Consider the following 17,320-nt stretch of genomic DNA (forward strand, 5'->3'; position numbering starts at 1 on the left):
TGCTGGGATTCTGATGAAATCAACCCAGTGGGAACTCAGAGGAAGAGCTGAAGTCCAGGGCTAGGGAGGGGGTGTTCTTGGAAAACTTGAGGGCAGAGCCGTCCTTCAAGGTGGATACTGAAGTCGGTTTTCTGTAAGTGCAGGGAGGAGAAAGCCACCAAAGTCACCCCAGGCACAGTGAACAGTCAGACACACACAAGGACGGCCAGACCACGGCGGGGTCGGGGGTGGGGGGTGCGTTAGGTGAGTAACGGCTCCCAAAGATACTCAGATCCTAACCCCTAGATCCTAGAAATGTTACCTTCTAGGACAAGAGACTTTGCAGGTTTGATTGAGTTAAGGCACCTGAGATGGGGTCATTCTCCTGGAATAGCCAGGTAGACCCTAAATGCAACCACATGTATCCTTACGGGGAAGGGGGGCGGAGGGGGATTTGACCGCAGAGTGTGGAAGAAGGTGACGGGGCACCCAGACTCCTCCCTTGCACACTCCTGGCCTTGAAGGTGGAGGACAGGCCATCTGTCAAGAAGCACAAGGAAGAGGGTTCTAGAAGCTGGAAAAGGCAGGAAAGCAGATTCTCCCCTGGAACCTCCAGAGGAAGAATGGTCCTGCCAACACCTTGATTTCCGCCCAGTGTGATGGAGTTTGGATTTCTGACCACCAGAATGATACGATGATAAATAAGTCTTGTTTAAAGCTTCCAAGATGGTGGTGATTGGCTAAAGCAGCCCAGGAACCCAGGTCTGGCGTGCAGAGCCGACTCGGAGCCTCTGCAGAGTCTGGCAGCATGGGGCGGGGGGTGCGGTAGACAGACCGTGGGGTTGGTTGGGGGAAGCTGGTTCTGATCAGCCCCGGCCCCGTGACCCCTTGTCGAGCCGGCAGGGTCAGGTGAGAGTGCCGTGATGCTGTTCTGTAAGCAGAAGAGCACCCCATGAGCATTGACACGAACCCCTCTCTGCATGGGGACAGAGAGCTCTGGTCGTAGTCATCAAGCGCTCGAAACCCCAAACCACAGATGAAAGGCACGCTCCAGCCAGAGCGATGGCACATCGTAAGCCCCACAACAAATGCCTTGGAGGATCGAAGTGCTTTTTCAGTTCACCTTTTGGGAGAGACAAGGCCAGGCAGGTGCTGTGTGCCTGGTGATGCACCCTGTCTCCGGCAGGTGCGATGGGGGGACCCTAGCCTCCTGGGGGACTCTTTCTGGCCTGTAGTCTAGTTAGCCTGGTGGGGGGGCGGGGGTTCCCATAGCCAAGTCCACAGTTTGTAGCCAGGATCTTGTTCTGTGCAGCCGCGAGCGTTTCCTGACACTCTGCTCCGGGGGCCGGGCTTGAGGGTGCCCGAAGTCTTCCCTGTGTTTGTGTTGAGGAGTAGAGATGGACTGCTGGGGCCCGGGGCCTGGGAGTGGAGCAGGGAGGCTAGCTGGATGTCCACGAGGCTGCCTGGAGAATCCCGTCCACCCACCGCCTGGAGAAACCCTGAGTCCTTGCACGTGCTTTCCCTCGTGCCTACGGTGAAAGCTCTCAGCCCACCTCTCCCAAAGACCTAGCCACTTAGAGAATATTTGCTGGCATCCTGGGACAGGGTGGAGGGGGCTGTTATGGCCACCCAGAAGTCCCTTGCGATCTGAAGTGGTCATCTAGGAGGCCTGGAGGCCCCAAGGTGTGCTGGGCTGAAAAAGCCCTGAGCAGCTGGAGTGGACCGTGCCGATGTCATTCGAGTGTGGAGATGAACTCCCGCCTCCAAGCCTGTGAGCCTCCCTTCCCAGACCCGGGCCCCGCTGCCCCTCTGTGAGCACTGGACCATGTGGGGGAGAAGACCGTAGACGTTGTGTGAGGACTCTTCTTTGCAGAAACTGAACATAGAGTGACACCGAGGGGACTGGGAGTGTCTGTGCAGCACAGTGGACCCAGGGCACACAGGGCCACCAGACTCTCTCCCCTCCCCCCAACTCCTGCCTGTTCAGTCCTTTGGGCTGGTTAGGTTCTAAGTCAGGCCCTGCCTCAAGACGGCGAGATGACGGGGCGCCAGGTTGGCTCAATGGATTAAAGCCTCTGCCTTCGGCGGGGGTCATGATCCCAAAGGTCCTGGGGTGGAGCCCCGTGTCGGGCTCTCTGCTCAGCGGGGAGCCTGCTTTCCTCTCTTCTCCTTTCTCTGGGCTCAGTCACCCCCTAGCTGGCCCCATCCCGTCTCATGAGTTTGGGCCCCAACTCTGTGGTGATGTCAGCAGCCCAGACAGGTGCAGCTCCATCCACTCAAGGTTACACCTGTCCCCAAGCTGTCCCCCAGCCTCTTGTTCCCAGCTGTCTTCCTCCAATAGCTCAGAGCAAAACCCAAGTCACTGTTGACTCCTGTCCCTCCCTCATGCCCCACGTCCAGTGGCCCACAGCTCCCACCGGCCCTGCCTTGAGGACGCACCCAGAATCGGAGGACTTCTCCACCGCCACTGTCACTTTCGAGTCTCTTCTGGATCTTTGCAGCTGGTCTCGGTGTTCCCACCCCCATGTCTGCTCCACACAGAGCAGGTGGAAGGTGTCTTTAAAGTTCCAGAACGCTCCAGGGCCCCTCACTCAGAGAAACCAGAGTTCTTCCAACAACATTCAAGGCACAATATGGTCTGATGCTCCTGCCCTTACTGCTCTGTCCCCAGGTCCTTCCCCGCCACCGCCCCTCCAGCCATGCTGGGTTCCTCGCATGTACCTGCACTCGTCAGGCAAACGGCTGCCTCAAGCCTCTGCCCGGCTGCCTCAAGCCTCTGCCCTTCTCTCTGCCCTGAGGGCTTCTCCACATCCGCAGGGCCCTCTCCCTTACCTGCGTGCGCCCTTCAGACCACAGCCCCCCAGCACCGCCGTCTGGTCCCTTCTCTGACACCGCTTCCTCGGATAACTTGGCGCATCTGACACACTGTGTATTCATTTACTCAGACATGTTGATTGCTGCTTCCACTAGAAAGTTCCCCAGAGGTAGGATGTCTTGTCTGTAATGGTCTCCAGTGCCTGGAACGGTGCCCAGCATACAGTAGGTGCTCAGTCAGTATCTGGTGAATAAATGAATGCAAAAAAGACTTCGGTCTGAGCCACGTGTCTGGAGCTGTGGTTCTCCACACCTGAAGCCCACGGGTTGAGAATAGAGTAGGGGGGATGTCTCCCAAAGAGAAACCAGGTGCCATGACGAGAAGAAGGGACCTAGGTATTGAGTGGGTCCGTGCTCAAAGGCCCCTTCTGGAGACGTTGTGTCTGGAGTGGAAAGACGCTGGGAGTCGCGTGGAGTGAGCCCTTCTCTGCTGGGGGAATGCTGTTCCTGGAAACACTAATGCATGACGGCATTGTGGGGGGATCGGGGCTTCCTGTGGGAAAATGCCCAGGAAGAAAGCTTCTTACTCTCCTTTAATTCAGACCATATTGCAGCCCCTTGAGCTGGACGAGGCTTGTTGCCTTAGCTTACCTCTTTAAATCTTGCACAAAGATCCAGGACAAGTATATCTTGGTTTCTGGGAAACTTGCCAAATGAGGCAGATACACAGCTGAATTCAAGCACTGGTGTTAAATCAGCTTGAGAATCTGTGGGGGAAAAAAAAAAAAGCCAAACTGGGCTTTTCAGCTAATTAAGGTAGGTCATGGTTACCCATATCAGCACAGCTACTGTGAGCCTATGAGGGGTGAGGGAGAAGGAGCTGGCTCACTTGCTGAAGAGCGACAGAGAGGACTGCTTCATGGATTATGCTGCCCACAGGAAAGGGGAAGCTGCAAGTTCTGGCTGAGTTCTAGCATCCCCCTGATTTCCTTTGGGCAAGCCCTTTCCTTTTCCTTTGCTTCCTGCTCCTTCAGCATGTTAGGGTGGGCCTCCAAGAAAAATGTCCCATGTTTAGTTTGAACAGAATGGGACAGAAAACCCAAGATAATGATAGACTGACAAGATAAAAGTGTATTTATTTTATAAACAGCATCTGAAGATAGGCCACCCAGAATGATGGCTTCATGACTCTCAGGTACCCAGACTCCTTAATATCCTGCCCCAGGGTCCAAAACAGCTGCTGAAGCTCCCACTGTCACATCTGTATTCCAGTCAGCAGGAAGGAGGGTGGATTGAAGAATGGCATGTCTCCTCCCTTTAAATCTCGTGTTTCCATTTACATCTCATTGGCAGAATGTTGTCATGTGGTCAAAAATAAGTTTTATTCCTGTGATCCACCTGCCCATCTGAAATGTAGGGATGTAGGGGCTCCTGGCTCAGTCAGTAGAGCATGCAGCTCTTGGATGTCAGGATTGTGAGTTCAAGCCCCAGAATGGGTGTAGAGCATACTATAATTAAATGAATGAATGAGTGAGTGAATGAATGAATACCAAGTTTAAGAAAAAAGAAAGGAAACTTAAGGAAGACAGGGAGAGCCGATATTGGTGGACAATTAGTCTCTACCACAGTGGCACTCTCTTATTGGTTCCTACAGCAGCTGCCCACATGGAATGTGTTACTGGGATTCTAGTTCCATCTCTCCTTGGTCCTGGTCTGGGGTTGGAGGTTTAGTATGCCTGTGTTTTACCCCTGGAGCCATGATGTGCACCGAAACAGAGCTCCAGCAGAAGCCGAGCCTCAGCAGAAGGAAATTTTATGAAAGAGTTCTGTTATGTCAACTCCGAGACACGTATCTTTTCCGTACTTGAACATCTAAAATGCAGTCTGTGTCGGTGAGGCGGGCTCAGCAGCTGTCCTTGCTGCCTCCCGCACCTCCGAGTTCTCAGTGGGAGGAAAATCCTGGGGATGATAGGGAAGCCCTGATGTCAAATGCTGACGTCAGAGGAGCAGGGACTGCATGGAACAGCACGCGGCTGCAACAACTCCGAGACAGAGTGACTCAGGGGCATCGGACCCTGAATGTAGAAAGGTTTTAGGAAGATCTTAAAGAACTTATTTCATGTGTACGTTCCTTTTTAATTTACAAGAGTGATAGATGCTTTTAAAAATATGGGTCTGGGACACCTGGGTGACTCAGTCTGTTGATCGTCTGACTCTTGATTTCGGCTCAGGTCGTGACTTAGGGTCCTGAGATCAAGCCTGGCGTCAGGCTCCATGGAGCCTGCTTCAGATTCTCTCTCTCCCTCTCCCTCTGCTTCTCTCCACCTTTCTCCCCTTCTCAAACAAGGAAACAAAAAGTTTAAAAATCTGGGTATGAGTCTAAAAGAGTAAAGGACAAAAAACTAGATAAAGTACGTACAAAGATTTCTGAATAATAAGAACTCATTATCTGAGCAGCTCTTCTAAAATTACTTTGCGAGGATGCCCGGGTGGCTATGTTGGTTAAGTGTCTGCCTTCAGCTCAGGTCATGATCCCAGGGTCCTGGGATGGAGCCCTGCACTAGGCTTCCTGCTCAGGGGGGACTCTGTTTCTCTGTCCTCCCCTGCCCTCCCCTCCCCACTCTTGCTCTCTCTTGCTCTTTCCCTGTCTGAAATAAATCACATCTTTAAAAAATAAATAATTACTTTGTGTGTATCCTAGGAGTAAACAAATAAGCAAAAATATTATGGAGGATGAGGGCCAGACTTCTTACCATGACAGAAAAAAATTACAAAAAAGGGGGAAATTAGGAAAAAAAAAAAAATTTTTTTTTTTTTTTTTTTTTTTTTGAGCATGCCGCTCTTAATCTCAGGGTCATGAGTTCAAACCCCATGTTGGGTGTGGAGCCTACTTTTAAAAAAAAAACTAAAATTAAAAATTTCTTTAGAAAAAACTGGTGTTGAATTGGGAATTGAAGATATCAGTATAAATTTCAGATTTGTGCACACACACTCAGATACAGAAGTGTGTGTGTTAATTTACTGACATACATATCCTAACTCTGCCTGTTGAGACCCCCTAGAACAGTGGCACCCCAGTGGCGGTGAGCATCCCTAGTGCCTAAATCTTGGTTTCTAAACAGCACCCTGCAATGCAAGGAGACTGGGCTCCCTGGAGAAGCGGTCGATTCCAGGATTCCGGCAGAGAAAATACGAAGTGAGTTTTGAACATCATAAGGGGCTAGAAAATAGAAGCTACCCAGAAAGTAATGGGTGTGAGTTAAAGAACCCAACTTGGAGAAGCCAACGTTTGGAGAAGCCAACATGGAGGGAACACCCCCCCCCCGCCCCGCCCCGCAATGGCCCAATCTGACACAGTTTAAACAATGAAATAATGATAGCAATGGATTACAACCCACTCCATAGAATAACTATCCCCGAGTCCATACGGATGTAAACGAGTCATTGAATGAAGAAATACATGGAAGAGAAAGGAGAGATCTTTCTCAAAGGAGGACTCCAATTCATGAATGGAGAAGGTGTGCTCGAAACAGAGAAGTATCCTAAGAAAACATGACAGTAATAACTGTAGGCAAGAGGCGTCCATGGCTACTACGATTAGTGGAGGAAACTGTGATGGGAAACGGGAGGTTGCCTAATCTGAAAGTGTCTTCCTACAAGATACTGACTAATTACAGAGAGAAAGTAGTAACTTTAGAGAAACCTGCAGACACGACCTGAATCAAGGGGTCAAGGTCAGCATCCCCAGCAGTAAAACAGACTGACATCACCTACTTACTAATGGAATGGGAGGAGAAGGGCACATGGTGTCTGTTCTGTTCTTGCCAAAAATGCGTAACCTCTGCCTGAGCCTCAGGAAACGGCAGGCAGGCCCAAACGGAGGGGCGTCTTGCAGAGGTAACCAATCCATGTTCATCACAAGTGTCAGCATCATGAAAGACAGAGACAGACTGAACAACTGTCCCCGAGTCCACAAGAACTACCAGCAACGTGGATCGTGGATTGGGATATAATTGGAAAAACTATTGAAATTGATGCAAGGGTCTGTAGGCGACTTCACAACATTGTGGCAGTGTTTCGTTTCCTGCCTTGTCTAGTTTCTCCTAGTTGTGTTACAGTCTTGTAGCATGATGACATTAGGGGAAGCCGGGTGACGGGGGTGTGGGCAATTTCTGTGCTTTGTTTTTTCTTCACTTTCTCTAGAAAGTTGAAATTCTTTCAGGATAAAATGTTTAAAGTGGGGGGTGGGTTATGTCTGAACTGGCAATGTTTTTTTCACTTCTGTCGATACATAAAATGTTAGTGTGAGTTAGAATCAGTGGTATCTTAGATTTGATCAAATCTGCCGCGTGGAGTAAAAATCTCCTGCTCTACCTTCCAAACCATATCCTTCCCTAGAGACAAGCACTCTTACAGCTCCCCTGACAAAGGTGAGGACTTTTTTTTTTTAAGATCTTATTTTTTGGGGTGCCTGGGTGGCTCAGTGGGTTAAGCCTCTGCCTTCGGCTCAGGTCATGATCTCAGGGTCCTGGAATCGAGCCCCGCATTGGGCTCCCTGCTCAGCAGGGAGCCTGCTTCCCATTCTCTCTCTGCCTGCCTCTCTGCCTACTTGTGATCTCTGTCAAATAAATAAATAAAACCTTAAAAAAAAAAAAAGATTTTATTTGTTTATTTGAGGGAGAGAGAAAGAAACACAGGCAGGGAGGAGGGGCAGAGGGAGAGGGAGAAGCAGACTCTCCACTGAGCAGGGAGCCCAATGTGGGGCTTGATCCCTAGACCCTGGGATCATGACCAGAGCTGAAGGCTGACGCTTAACCAGCTGAGCCTCCAGGAGCCCCTGTCTTTTTTTCTTTTTTAAATTTGCAAATATATGTATTGTGGTGCACATATGTTTTGCTTAAATGGGTTTGTTTATACTTAATATTCTGTGATATCCCTTTTTATCTTGACTGCGTATTTTAGAATGCTTTCTCCATTTCAGCGGAAATACAGAAATACCGCATATTTTAAATAGCTTATGGTGCTCAGGGTGTAGATGTCCCATTCTCCTGACAGTCATTTGGGTTGTTTCCACCTATTTTTTCCTATTCCAAACAATGCATCCTTGCACACCCTGCCTCACAGTGTATCCTGTGATTAGGATAAATACCTAAAGACAGACTTGCAGAGTTGACAGATATTTGCATTTTTTTATAAACTACCAAGTTCCACTCCAAATAAAGTTGAGCCCACTGCAGTGCAACCAAGAGTATATAAATCGGACCTCAGAGTCTATAAAACCCTGTGCTGTTTCTCCACACCCTCACCCACGCTAAATGCTATCTGTCTTTCAATACTTTGGAGTCTAAAGTGAAGAATCAGTCATTCACCTCATTCAACAAAAACATATCAGGTGCTCTCAGAAAAGATTCATGATTGGTTTTGGGGTCATGTAGGGAATGTGATGGGGAAAGGCCTTCCGGCTGGAGAGAACAGCACAAGCAAAGGCACGTGCTCCTGTGGGTAGCAATGTGCCTACTGGGTCTGCTGGGGACCTCAGGTGTGAGTGTCAGTATCCACATATGGCTGCCTTAAGCCCAGTGGAATGTGCTGGAAGGATGAGGGTGTGTGTTGTTAGGGTGGCTGCAGTTATGGGGCAATGGGAATTCATAGGCCCAAATCAAGGGGAAAACAGAGCTGGCCTAGTTCAGACTGCTATGAATCAAGGGACCATGGCCAGAGAGAAGATCTAGAAGGGTGGGCCAGCAATAAGTGCCATCCCCTGTATCCTGCTGTTAGGCATCTCCTGAGGGAGGCAGAAGGTACATGGAGTGTGGGTTCAAGAGCACAGGCTCTGGGTTCCCTTCCTGGATCTGCCACAAGGGACCTACACCTGTCACTCCCGCCTTGCGCCTTCCTCTTTGCTCCTCCGTGGAACAGAGATGCTGAAGGAAGGTCTCGTCCTATCCAGGCTCTGCCCCTGGTTCTGTCCCAGCCTTTTGAGGTCAGGATGGGGACAGGGAGAGGGCTGGAAGGGGCCAGCTATGGGTATGGTTCCAAATTCCCTAGATAGTGCCTGTGGAAGAATTCCTCATTTTCTGGGGTCCCTCCAGAAATTTCTTGTCCCCTGGTTTCTGGGGATTCTTTTCAGACTACTTTGCTGGCATGGGGAGAGTGGTAGAAAGGCGCTTGGGTGCACAGGCTTGGACACGCGTCACAAGCGCACCCTCTGCAGTGTCATTGTCCATGGCCCAGATCTCTTCTCCCTGGTGGAGCTGGCCAGGCCCCCTCGGACTCTGCTCCTGGTTGTGACTTATTTCATTTGCTTGTGACTTTTCCCGTAATAATGGGATCTTATAACTAGGACTTTCAGGAATGCAGTATCCACAGGGCACCTTGGACTGTGACCTTGACCATGACCTGCCAGAGGCCCCCTCACTCTTAGAGCTGAAAGAATACAAACCATTGCACACTCTTGCCCCTCCTCTCTCAGTCCAGTTTCTTCCTGCACCACAAGGTGTGGCTCACCTGGAGGGCTTCTCCTGCCTATGCTGACTTCATTCTCTGTCTTAACGTTCAGCGGCTTCAGTTCCTGTGTGGCTTAGTGGGACAGCGAGGGGTTTCCTGGAGTGGGGAGTGATTCTTCATCGTGCAGCACTGTCCCTGCATGGCACCCTTGTCCTGTCTGGCTCCTGGACCCTAATACTTGTAGGGGTCCCCAGTTGCTGAGACAACAAAGCTCCCCACAGTATATTTCCAGACATGCCCTTCCACTGTCTGAGCAGTATTTCCATTCCAAAATTGCTTTATTAGTTGAGGTAGCTACTGCTGATCACTTTAATGGACACATTGAATAGTTTCAGGAATGACCATAGTAGTCACTTACATATATATGTATTTTTTTTATTTTTTTACTTTTGAGAGGTGGGAGGGTCAGAGAGCGAGCTCCGTGCCCAAGCCGGGGCTCAGCCTTACCACCCTGAGATCATGACCTGAGCCGAGATCAAGAATCAGGCACTTAAACCCGCTGAGCCACCCAGGAGGGCACCCCCAATCACTTATATTTTTAACTCTAACTCATCTGAGGGTTTATAGGGCTCCAAGCTCCTCCAAACCCCTGCGAATGGGGGTGATTACCCCCATTGGCGCTGCCCAGGAGCCCCTGTCACCAGTCCCGGATCTCCTCTGTGTCGACAGGTCTCTGTCACGCAAAGAGGCCATTTCCCTCCATAGCGAACATTAGTGGAGCCTCCCTGCCAGTAAGCAGGGATCACTCCTCCAGCCGAAGACAGCAGGAAAAGAGCTCCAGGCTTGCCTTCAGTATGCAGAGGAAGTAAAGGAAGCCCCCAGTGCCCTATTCTCAATTCTTTTTGTCTCATCCAAATGGGTACCAAAATCTTCCTTTGAAAAAGCATTTTCTGTCTGTTGTCTCTCTGATGCACCTCTGAGGCAGGCAGAAGAATCCGGAACGCTTGGGTTCCCATTTTGCACATAAGCATCCTTTCGGTGATTCGCCCAAAATAAAGCTAGGCAGCGAGTGAAGAAGTATGAGCCAGTGTTCCGATGACTCCAGGCCTCAACACAGAGAGAGCAAGAAGGCGGAGGGCTAGAATGGTCCCAGGCTTGTTTGGATCGAACACGCTGGGTTGCCTTTAGGGAGTCAGAGATCCGAGGGGAGAAAAAAGGGTGGGGGTGAGAAGAACCAACACTGTTGCTTCCCAGACCCCTGGGGTCATCCCCCCACCTGCCCCCCAGCTCCGTGCACCACCCCCACCCACCCCTCCACCCCCACCCCCGCCACCTGAGCCCCCCCCCACCCAGCTACCTCTGCAGGAGGTTGGTGGGAATCTCTCTCCTATCGCCAGCTTAACTGAGATAGAATTGCTATTTAACATTATGAACATTTTAGGTGTACAATGTGTTGACTTCATAAGGAATTACATTTTCCTTTAACTTAGCATCGAGGTGCTTTTCTTTTTTTCTTTTTTTTTTTTTTAACCATAACTTTCCCCGGGAAGAAGCCTCTATGCCAGCCCAGTCGGAATGTCTCTGGTCTGCAGCCCCACATCACCACCTGCTGGGCCCTGGGCTGCCTGTGCTTTCCCGGGGCTGCCGCGCATTCCCAGCTCCCCGGATTATCAGGTTTCTCTCCAGCCCCCTTCCCCACCGCCCCCTCGATCCTGGGCCATCTGTCCCTGTGCTGCCCACTCTCAGTCCTCTGAATAGCTCCATCCTTGGGGAGGAGGGTTTCGTAACCGGCCTGGGTGAGGGGAGGGACACCCCAGTGCTGCCAGGGCGTTCAGTCGAGGTAGTTATTCCCGGAAACTGGCTGCTAAAAAAAAGTCCTAATGGGGGAAGAGTTTTCCAAGGAGGGGGCCCTTCTTTCAGCTGCCCGTCCCCCCTCCCCCACCTCCGCCGCGGATGAGTGTGCACACATCAGAAAGGATGGGAGAGAAAGGGGGGAGGGGAGAGGATGCCTTTCTAAAAATACAGCCCATCTGCCCTGTGTTAGCTGGTTTCCCCGGAAACCACTGGGAAGAGAATGCACCACCGGAGGTGCGGGACCTGGGGCCTGAGCGGGCAGGGACCTCCCTATGCCGAGGACGGGGCTCTCCCAAGAGCTCTCTGCAGCTCTCCATTATGTCCGTGAGGCCTGGGTGACCGGCAGCTGCCAGCCCAACCTCAGCCTATTTGAACCCCAAACTACGCTCCCGTGGGGACTCCCGTGTAATCTCGAGGCACTAGCTTCCTAATACTGATGCTTCCTGCTTCTAACAGGAGGGAAGGAAGCCCAGGGAAGGTCTGGAGCTGCACGCTGGTGTCCTGACCGTCTGTCACAGAAATCGGTTCCCTCTGAGGCCCTGTGCCCTTGAGTCCCCGGCACTCACCATGCCAACTCCGCGGTCACTGGGTCTTGTACAGAGAGAAGGAACAGGCAGGGGGAGGCTGGGGTGCGCCTTCTGACCAACCAGCTGGTGGGACTGTCAGCCTTTCGGAGCAGAAGGGAAGGTTCAAGGGCTTCCCCCTTGAGAAGATCAAAATAGAATTGAAGCAGGACAGACAAATGGGAGGACCGCTAAGAATCCATCCTTCCTGGTCAGGGGGCTGTGGCCCTAAGGAATGAGCTCCAGACCCACGTAGGAATCCAGAGACCCCATTCCCAGGCCTGGCCCCATCTGGGCATGCCGTGGAACCTCTTGGTTTCCTTATCTCACTTTCCTGGAGGCTGAAGTTAAATAGCACAAGGAAGTACTTCATGAGCCGTGAAATGCTTGCAAGAAGGAACTGACGGGGCTCTTCATATCGTCACTAAAAATTGCTGGTTTTTCTAGATTTCAGATTGTGGACCCCTGTTTTCAGTCCTCCACCCAGAAAGGATGCCCATAAACTTTACGATGTGCATCCTTCCAGGCTTGTCTGCGGGGCTGGTCCTATTTTGTGATCTCAATGATCTTGTATGTTTTGTAACTTCTTCTTCCATTTATTAGAATACAGTAATTTCCCCCATAGTATTATATCATCATTCACAAGTGATTGACCCACAGTTTGTCTGGTGCCTTCTTCATGGACTTTTAGCTTTTTCTAGTTTATTATTATTATTCAAGAAAGCCCTGAGGTGAGCATTTTTACAGATAAATCATGAGGTACCCTGTCTGGTTTCCTTAGGAAATGCCTTCAGGGAGAGGACTGCTGAGTCCCAGACCATGAACCTTTTAAATCACTTTAATTCATTCTGCAAAACTGCCCTCCAGAAAGAGGTAGCCGTTTCTACACCCACAGGTGGGACACGAGAAGCGCTGGCGTCCGTGCGTCATTACCAGCACTGCCAACACTGTGCCAAGTCCATGGGCAAAAAAGAAAAAAAAGAAAGTATCTTGTTTTTGTTTTAATTTTAATTTCCTTGACTTCTCATGAGCTTTATTTTCTCGTGTATTTTTTGGTCAATTTTAATCATTTTACAGATTTCCAGTTCACCTCCTTGGCTAGTTTTTCTCCTAGTGTATTCTAATCCGTGCCCTCATAAGATCCAAGCGAGGATCACGGGTGTGGGGGGGGGGTGGTTGGGGGGTTGGGTGTGATCCTGGGGGGGGTGCTCCACAGATTGTCTCTGACTCCTCTTCCCTCACCACGGGCTCCTCCAAATGTATACACCCAGCCAGGCATGCACACACACATGTGCACACATAACCATTTCCTGAGGTTCAGACTGAAGCCTTGGTCTCCCAGGGACACCCAGCCGTTAGGGGTTGGGCGCTCGTATCTGGGGGCTTTAGGTTGAGCGGTCATCCCTCCCTGTGGCTGGAACATTTAGCTCAGCACCCCCTCTTTCAACCTCACTGTATGCTCTGCCTGCCATGCTCCCAGGGCCATCCCCAGCCAGGCTTTTCCTCCCAGGCTCCAAGGGAGCCCTTGATTCTGTTCCTCCCTGTGCCCTCCAGGACCCCACTGTCCACTTCCAACCACAGGGGGCTTCTGTCTGCTTCTGCGCCTGCATTCGGCTTCCCCACACCCATCCCTCTTCATCTCAATGAATGCAGAATTTTTCTTGACATTGTGTTAAGAATCATCCTTTGGTGCTTTTTCTCTTCTTTATTCTTTCTTTCTAAGCGTGTTTTAACTTTTAAGAGCAAATAATATAATGACGGCCTCTGAGCTGAACAGGCGGGTCTTGCAAACGCAGCCTCGATGCCCGTGCGAAGCCCTGCGCTGAGGCTGCACTTAGGAACTGGGAAGGGAGGGGGTGCGGGGTTCCAGAAACGAAGTGGTGGGTGTGGCCCCCTGTGCCCCTGCACGGCGCTTGTGCTGTCCTCCTCTACACCGGGGAGATTCAGCAGCAGGGCCTGACCATCGTCCTCCCTCCCTAGGGCTCCTGCTCCACGACGTGACCATGGCCGGGCTGCAGGAGCTGCGATTCCCCGAGGAAAAGCCACTGCTCCGGGGCCAGGACGCTGCGGAGCTGGTGAGTGGCCTTTTGCGGTCCTGGGGTAGAGGGCGCCACCTCGTGGCCAAGAAGGAAACCGCGTGTCTTCCCTCCAGTCTTGCCGGTGGCCTGGAGCCCAGGGACCCTCCTTGGGGAGCCCGGCACCTGGAGTCCTCCCGCCACCCTGAGACCCAGCCCACTGCGCTGTGGCTTTTGCTGCCTTTGAGGCGGGGAGGCTCTTTAGGAGAGTGAGTCCCATTTCAGTGATGTGAAAACTGAGGCACAGAAAGTTAACTGACTTGGCCAAGGTCACAGAGCTGTTGGGAAGGAGGCCATGCTCAACCCTTGGTTCTGGAAGGCCATGGAGCCCCAAGAGGGTACCCACTGGGCAGTGGCAGGGCCTTTCCTCCTCTGCGGACTTCTCTGTCCTTCCTCACAAGCTTCTGAGGACCGAGGGCAGCTATGACCAGCCGTGTCATCCAGAGCAATGGGATTAAGGCACTTGAGATTGTTTTGTCCCCAAGGGTCCCCTCCCGGGCACTGGGTGTTAGACTCCAGAGTTGTTTGTACCTCACATTTTCTTGTTGTGGTGATGCCTGGTGCAGCCTCCTTTTCCCTCCCTGCAAAGAAAAGCTGTGCATCCACTGCTCAGAGAATCCTTGAGCGTGGGGACCCCGGGTCTCTGCTGGTTGTGCCGCTCACCCCTCCGTTTACAGATGGGGAAGCCAGGAGCCCTGTCCCCAAAACCTTGGCACACTGGTCTCTGCCCTATCCTCTCACAGCCTCCGGCCAGGACCTGAGCACCAGAACTGCTGGGTGCCTTGTGTTGGGACAAAGTGGCTGGATGGAGCTCCAGGGGCCCAGCCACACCAGGCTGGGAGTCCCGCCCGTTATCTTCAAGACGGAATCTTGGGGTAATGAACAAGAACTGAATATGTGGGGGCAGCCCCCAGGAATGGTCAGGGAGCGGCTGATGAGCTGCCGCCTTCCTTCTAGCTGTCTCCCCGGCCTGTCCCAAGGCCCCCCATCTCCTGTCTCGGGGCTGCCAGGAGCCTCCCTCGTGCTCTCCTTACTCTACAGCCTTTTAAAATACACCATGTCACTTTCTGCTTAAAGCTGGCCAGTGCCTGCCACCTGGCTCGAGCTGCAACCGCCGCCCTTCCCAGGCCCAGGAGGGGGTCTGCACCCCACCCCCCAGCCTCCTCTCCTGCCGAGGAGCCCGCTGCTCCTCCTTGAACCAGCCACTCCTGTCCCCAGCTGCTGCTTTCCCCTGGGCTACCTTGCTCCAAACTTGTCCTCACTTTATTTAGGCTCTGTCCCAATGGCCCCTCCTCAGAGAGGTCTTCTCCAACTCCAGGTCCAATACTGACCCCCTAACAGGGATCCTGCCCGTTTTATTACTGGTCTCCCTAGGGCCTAGTGGAGCCTTGCACACCTAAGGCTCTCGGTGAAGAGAGTCGAGGTCGTCGTAGATTGTGATGTGTCTCAGAAGAAGGAAGTTTCCCAGAACTTCCTGAAAAAGTCCCCCCCACAATCCTCCCCCCATTTCAAGTCAAGCAGAGCCCGCCCTGCTTGTGAGTCTAGGTGGGTAGACGGTGCCCTTGGGGACCCCTGCACCCTGCCGCAAGAGCTGAGGCGTGGGGGTTCTGGAGTCACTGCCCAGAGGCGCTGTCTACAGGTACCAAGTGTCTGTGGGCAGCACAGAGATCTGAGGGCACCCTGGCCTCGTGCTTCCCAGCCTGGCTCTCCCACCCTCCACCTCTGCGGGACACCCCAAGCGATGCCCCCACACCCCTTCCCTGCCAGCCTGGCCCGGTCCTTACTGCCCCTCCCGCCCTGACTTGGTGAGCACGGCCCCTTTGACCAGCCTGGCCCTGCCTTCTGTCTGCTGTATTTGGTGTCCCCCTTCATCCCTCCTGGACCCGGACCTGAGTTTGCCACCGTGACGTGCCCTCCCTGCCAAAGGATCTGCGTTTCAGCCCTGAGCCCCCCCACCGCTTCTCTCTTCCCTCGGCCTGGCACAAACCTCGTGCTCTAGCCTTGGTCACTTCGGCATCAACGGCCCCATCCCCAGCCCCAACCCTCCTTCCCCCCCGCCCCCACCCCCGCCGGGGGAACCCGTGTGCTCCCAGCCCGGCCACTGCAGATTCTCGTGACCTCACTCTTGGGCTTCCAGAGCCATTCTGGCCCTCTCTTGCCCAGCCGTTGCCCGGTTCTCTCTCCTAGCTGCAGCACCGGAAGGTGTCTGTCCCCTCGCTTCTTAAACCTTCTGCGGTCTGCTGGGCGCCAACTCTTTGCGTCCCGGGAATGCAGAGTCCCACATCCTCACCCACCATCGAGCTCACCATTCAGGGCTTGCTTGCCTTGGAAGACCCGGACGCCAGGCGTGTCCAGGGCTCCGCGGGGAATTTGTTGCTCCTTCTGCCCCTGCCGTGTCCCCATCCTCCGACTCCCCCAAGCCGCTGCTGGGCCCTCTCGCCCACCCGTCTGCCTCAGACTGTTCCTGCTCTCCTTCCAGGACCTCCTGGGGCCCTGGGTTGGCATGTATCATCCCTGCTCTTTCTTGGTTGGCTCCTGCCCCTCCAAGGCCTTCCCATCTCCCGGGGACCCCCCCCCCCAGCCCGCTGGAAGCGCACAGCACGCCCCGCCATTATCTGCCTCATCCTTTGTGTTGATTTTGTTTTTCACAAAACTGCTTCCTCCTCTCCGCTCTTAGGGTCTTGAGTCTAGAAATCTCACCGATCTTCCCTGCCCTCCGGCTTGGGCGTGACCTTCCAGTGAGAGGCTTCATCAGGCACCAGCCTCGTCCCCTTCCCGGAGACCCCCATCCCCTCCCTCCGAGGTTCAGGAGTGGCCTGGCCACCTCCGCACTCTCCACCCCTCCCGCAGCCAGAACCCCCAGGCCCTGGAGGAGCGGGGAGGTGAGGCCAGAGGACAGCCACTGTGTATGCCACAGTCCCAGCCACGGGAAATCTGGCTTTCCTCTTGGGGTGGGAGACCCTCTAGAGCCGGCTCACTCTGTCCACTGCCCCCACCACCTTAACTGCCAGAAAGCAGGAGGTTGAACTTATCCTTATGTTGAGAGTAAAACATCCGAATTGCTGGTTTTCATTCTTTTCCTTTTAACTCCCATGATTTGGCGTCGTCTTCCGTCTTGTCCATTAGCGGAGCAGTCCTTGTCTTGCCGTCCTCAGGTAACATCCTGGTCCTGATCTGACTGTCTCATTTATCCACGTATTCATGGGTAGAGCCTCCTGGAACCTTGTGCAGCCCAGAAGGTCAAGTGCAGGAGAATAAAGGACAGAGTGACCGCGCTTCTCTTTAATCCTCGCGGACATGGAGGCCGTGAAGCGAGGTGGCCTGCCCCGTGTGTCACCGCCGAGGTTTCTAGACAGGCACAGCAGAGAGCAAGGCAGAGGGCCAGGGTCTCTGCTTTTCTTGGACACATGCCACTCCCCTCTTAACCCCACGAGGTTTCCTTCACTAGACCAGACCCACAGAGGACACACACGTGGGGTTCTAGCCCCCTCTTCCACTCCGCATCGCAAGCGGCTGCCCTGCAAACAGTGGGTGCTTCCAAGCTGATTCCCCTCATTTGCAAAAGCAGACGCTCATCCACCTCTGTCT

The 17,320-nt window shown here is 53.0% G+C and overlaps 1 protein-coding gene across 4 annotated transcripts in view; it reads left to right on the plus strand.

Moving 5' to 3' along the window:
* Nucleotides 1-17,320, plus strand: part of NDRG4 (NDRG family member 4) — a 40,447-nt gene that overhangs the window by 5,408 nt on the left and 17,719 nt on the right. For 3 of the 4 annotated variants that reach the window (XM_032325896.1, XM_032325893.1, XM_032325894.1), the window contains exon 2: nucleotides 13,638-13,732. In XM_032325896.1, the coding sequence (XP_032181787.1) occupies nucleotides 13,661-13,732 (72 nt within the window). In that variant the 5' untranslated portion in view covers nucleotides 13,638-13,660. Of the gene's footprint in view, nucleotides 1-219; nucleotides 244-13,637; nucleotides 13,733-17,320 lie in introns of those variants that run through there. The other variant, XM_032325899.1, reaches the window with a different exon arrangement.

Source organism: Mustela erminea, chromosome 19 (assembly GCF_009829155.1).
Source record: "Mustela erminea isolate mMusErm1 chromosome 19, mMusErm1.Pri, whole genome shotgun sequence".
Classification (NCBI taxonomy): Eukaryota; Metazoa; Chordata; class Mammalia; order Carnivora; family Mustelidae; genus Mustela; species Mustela erminea.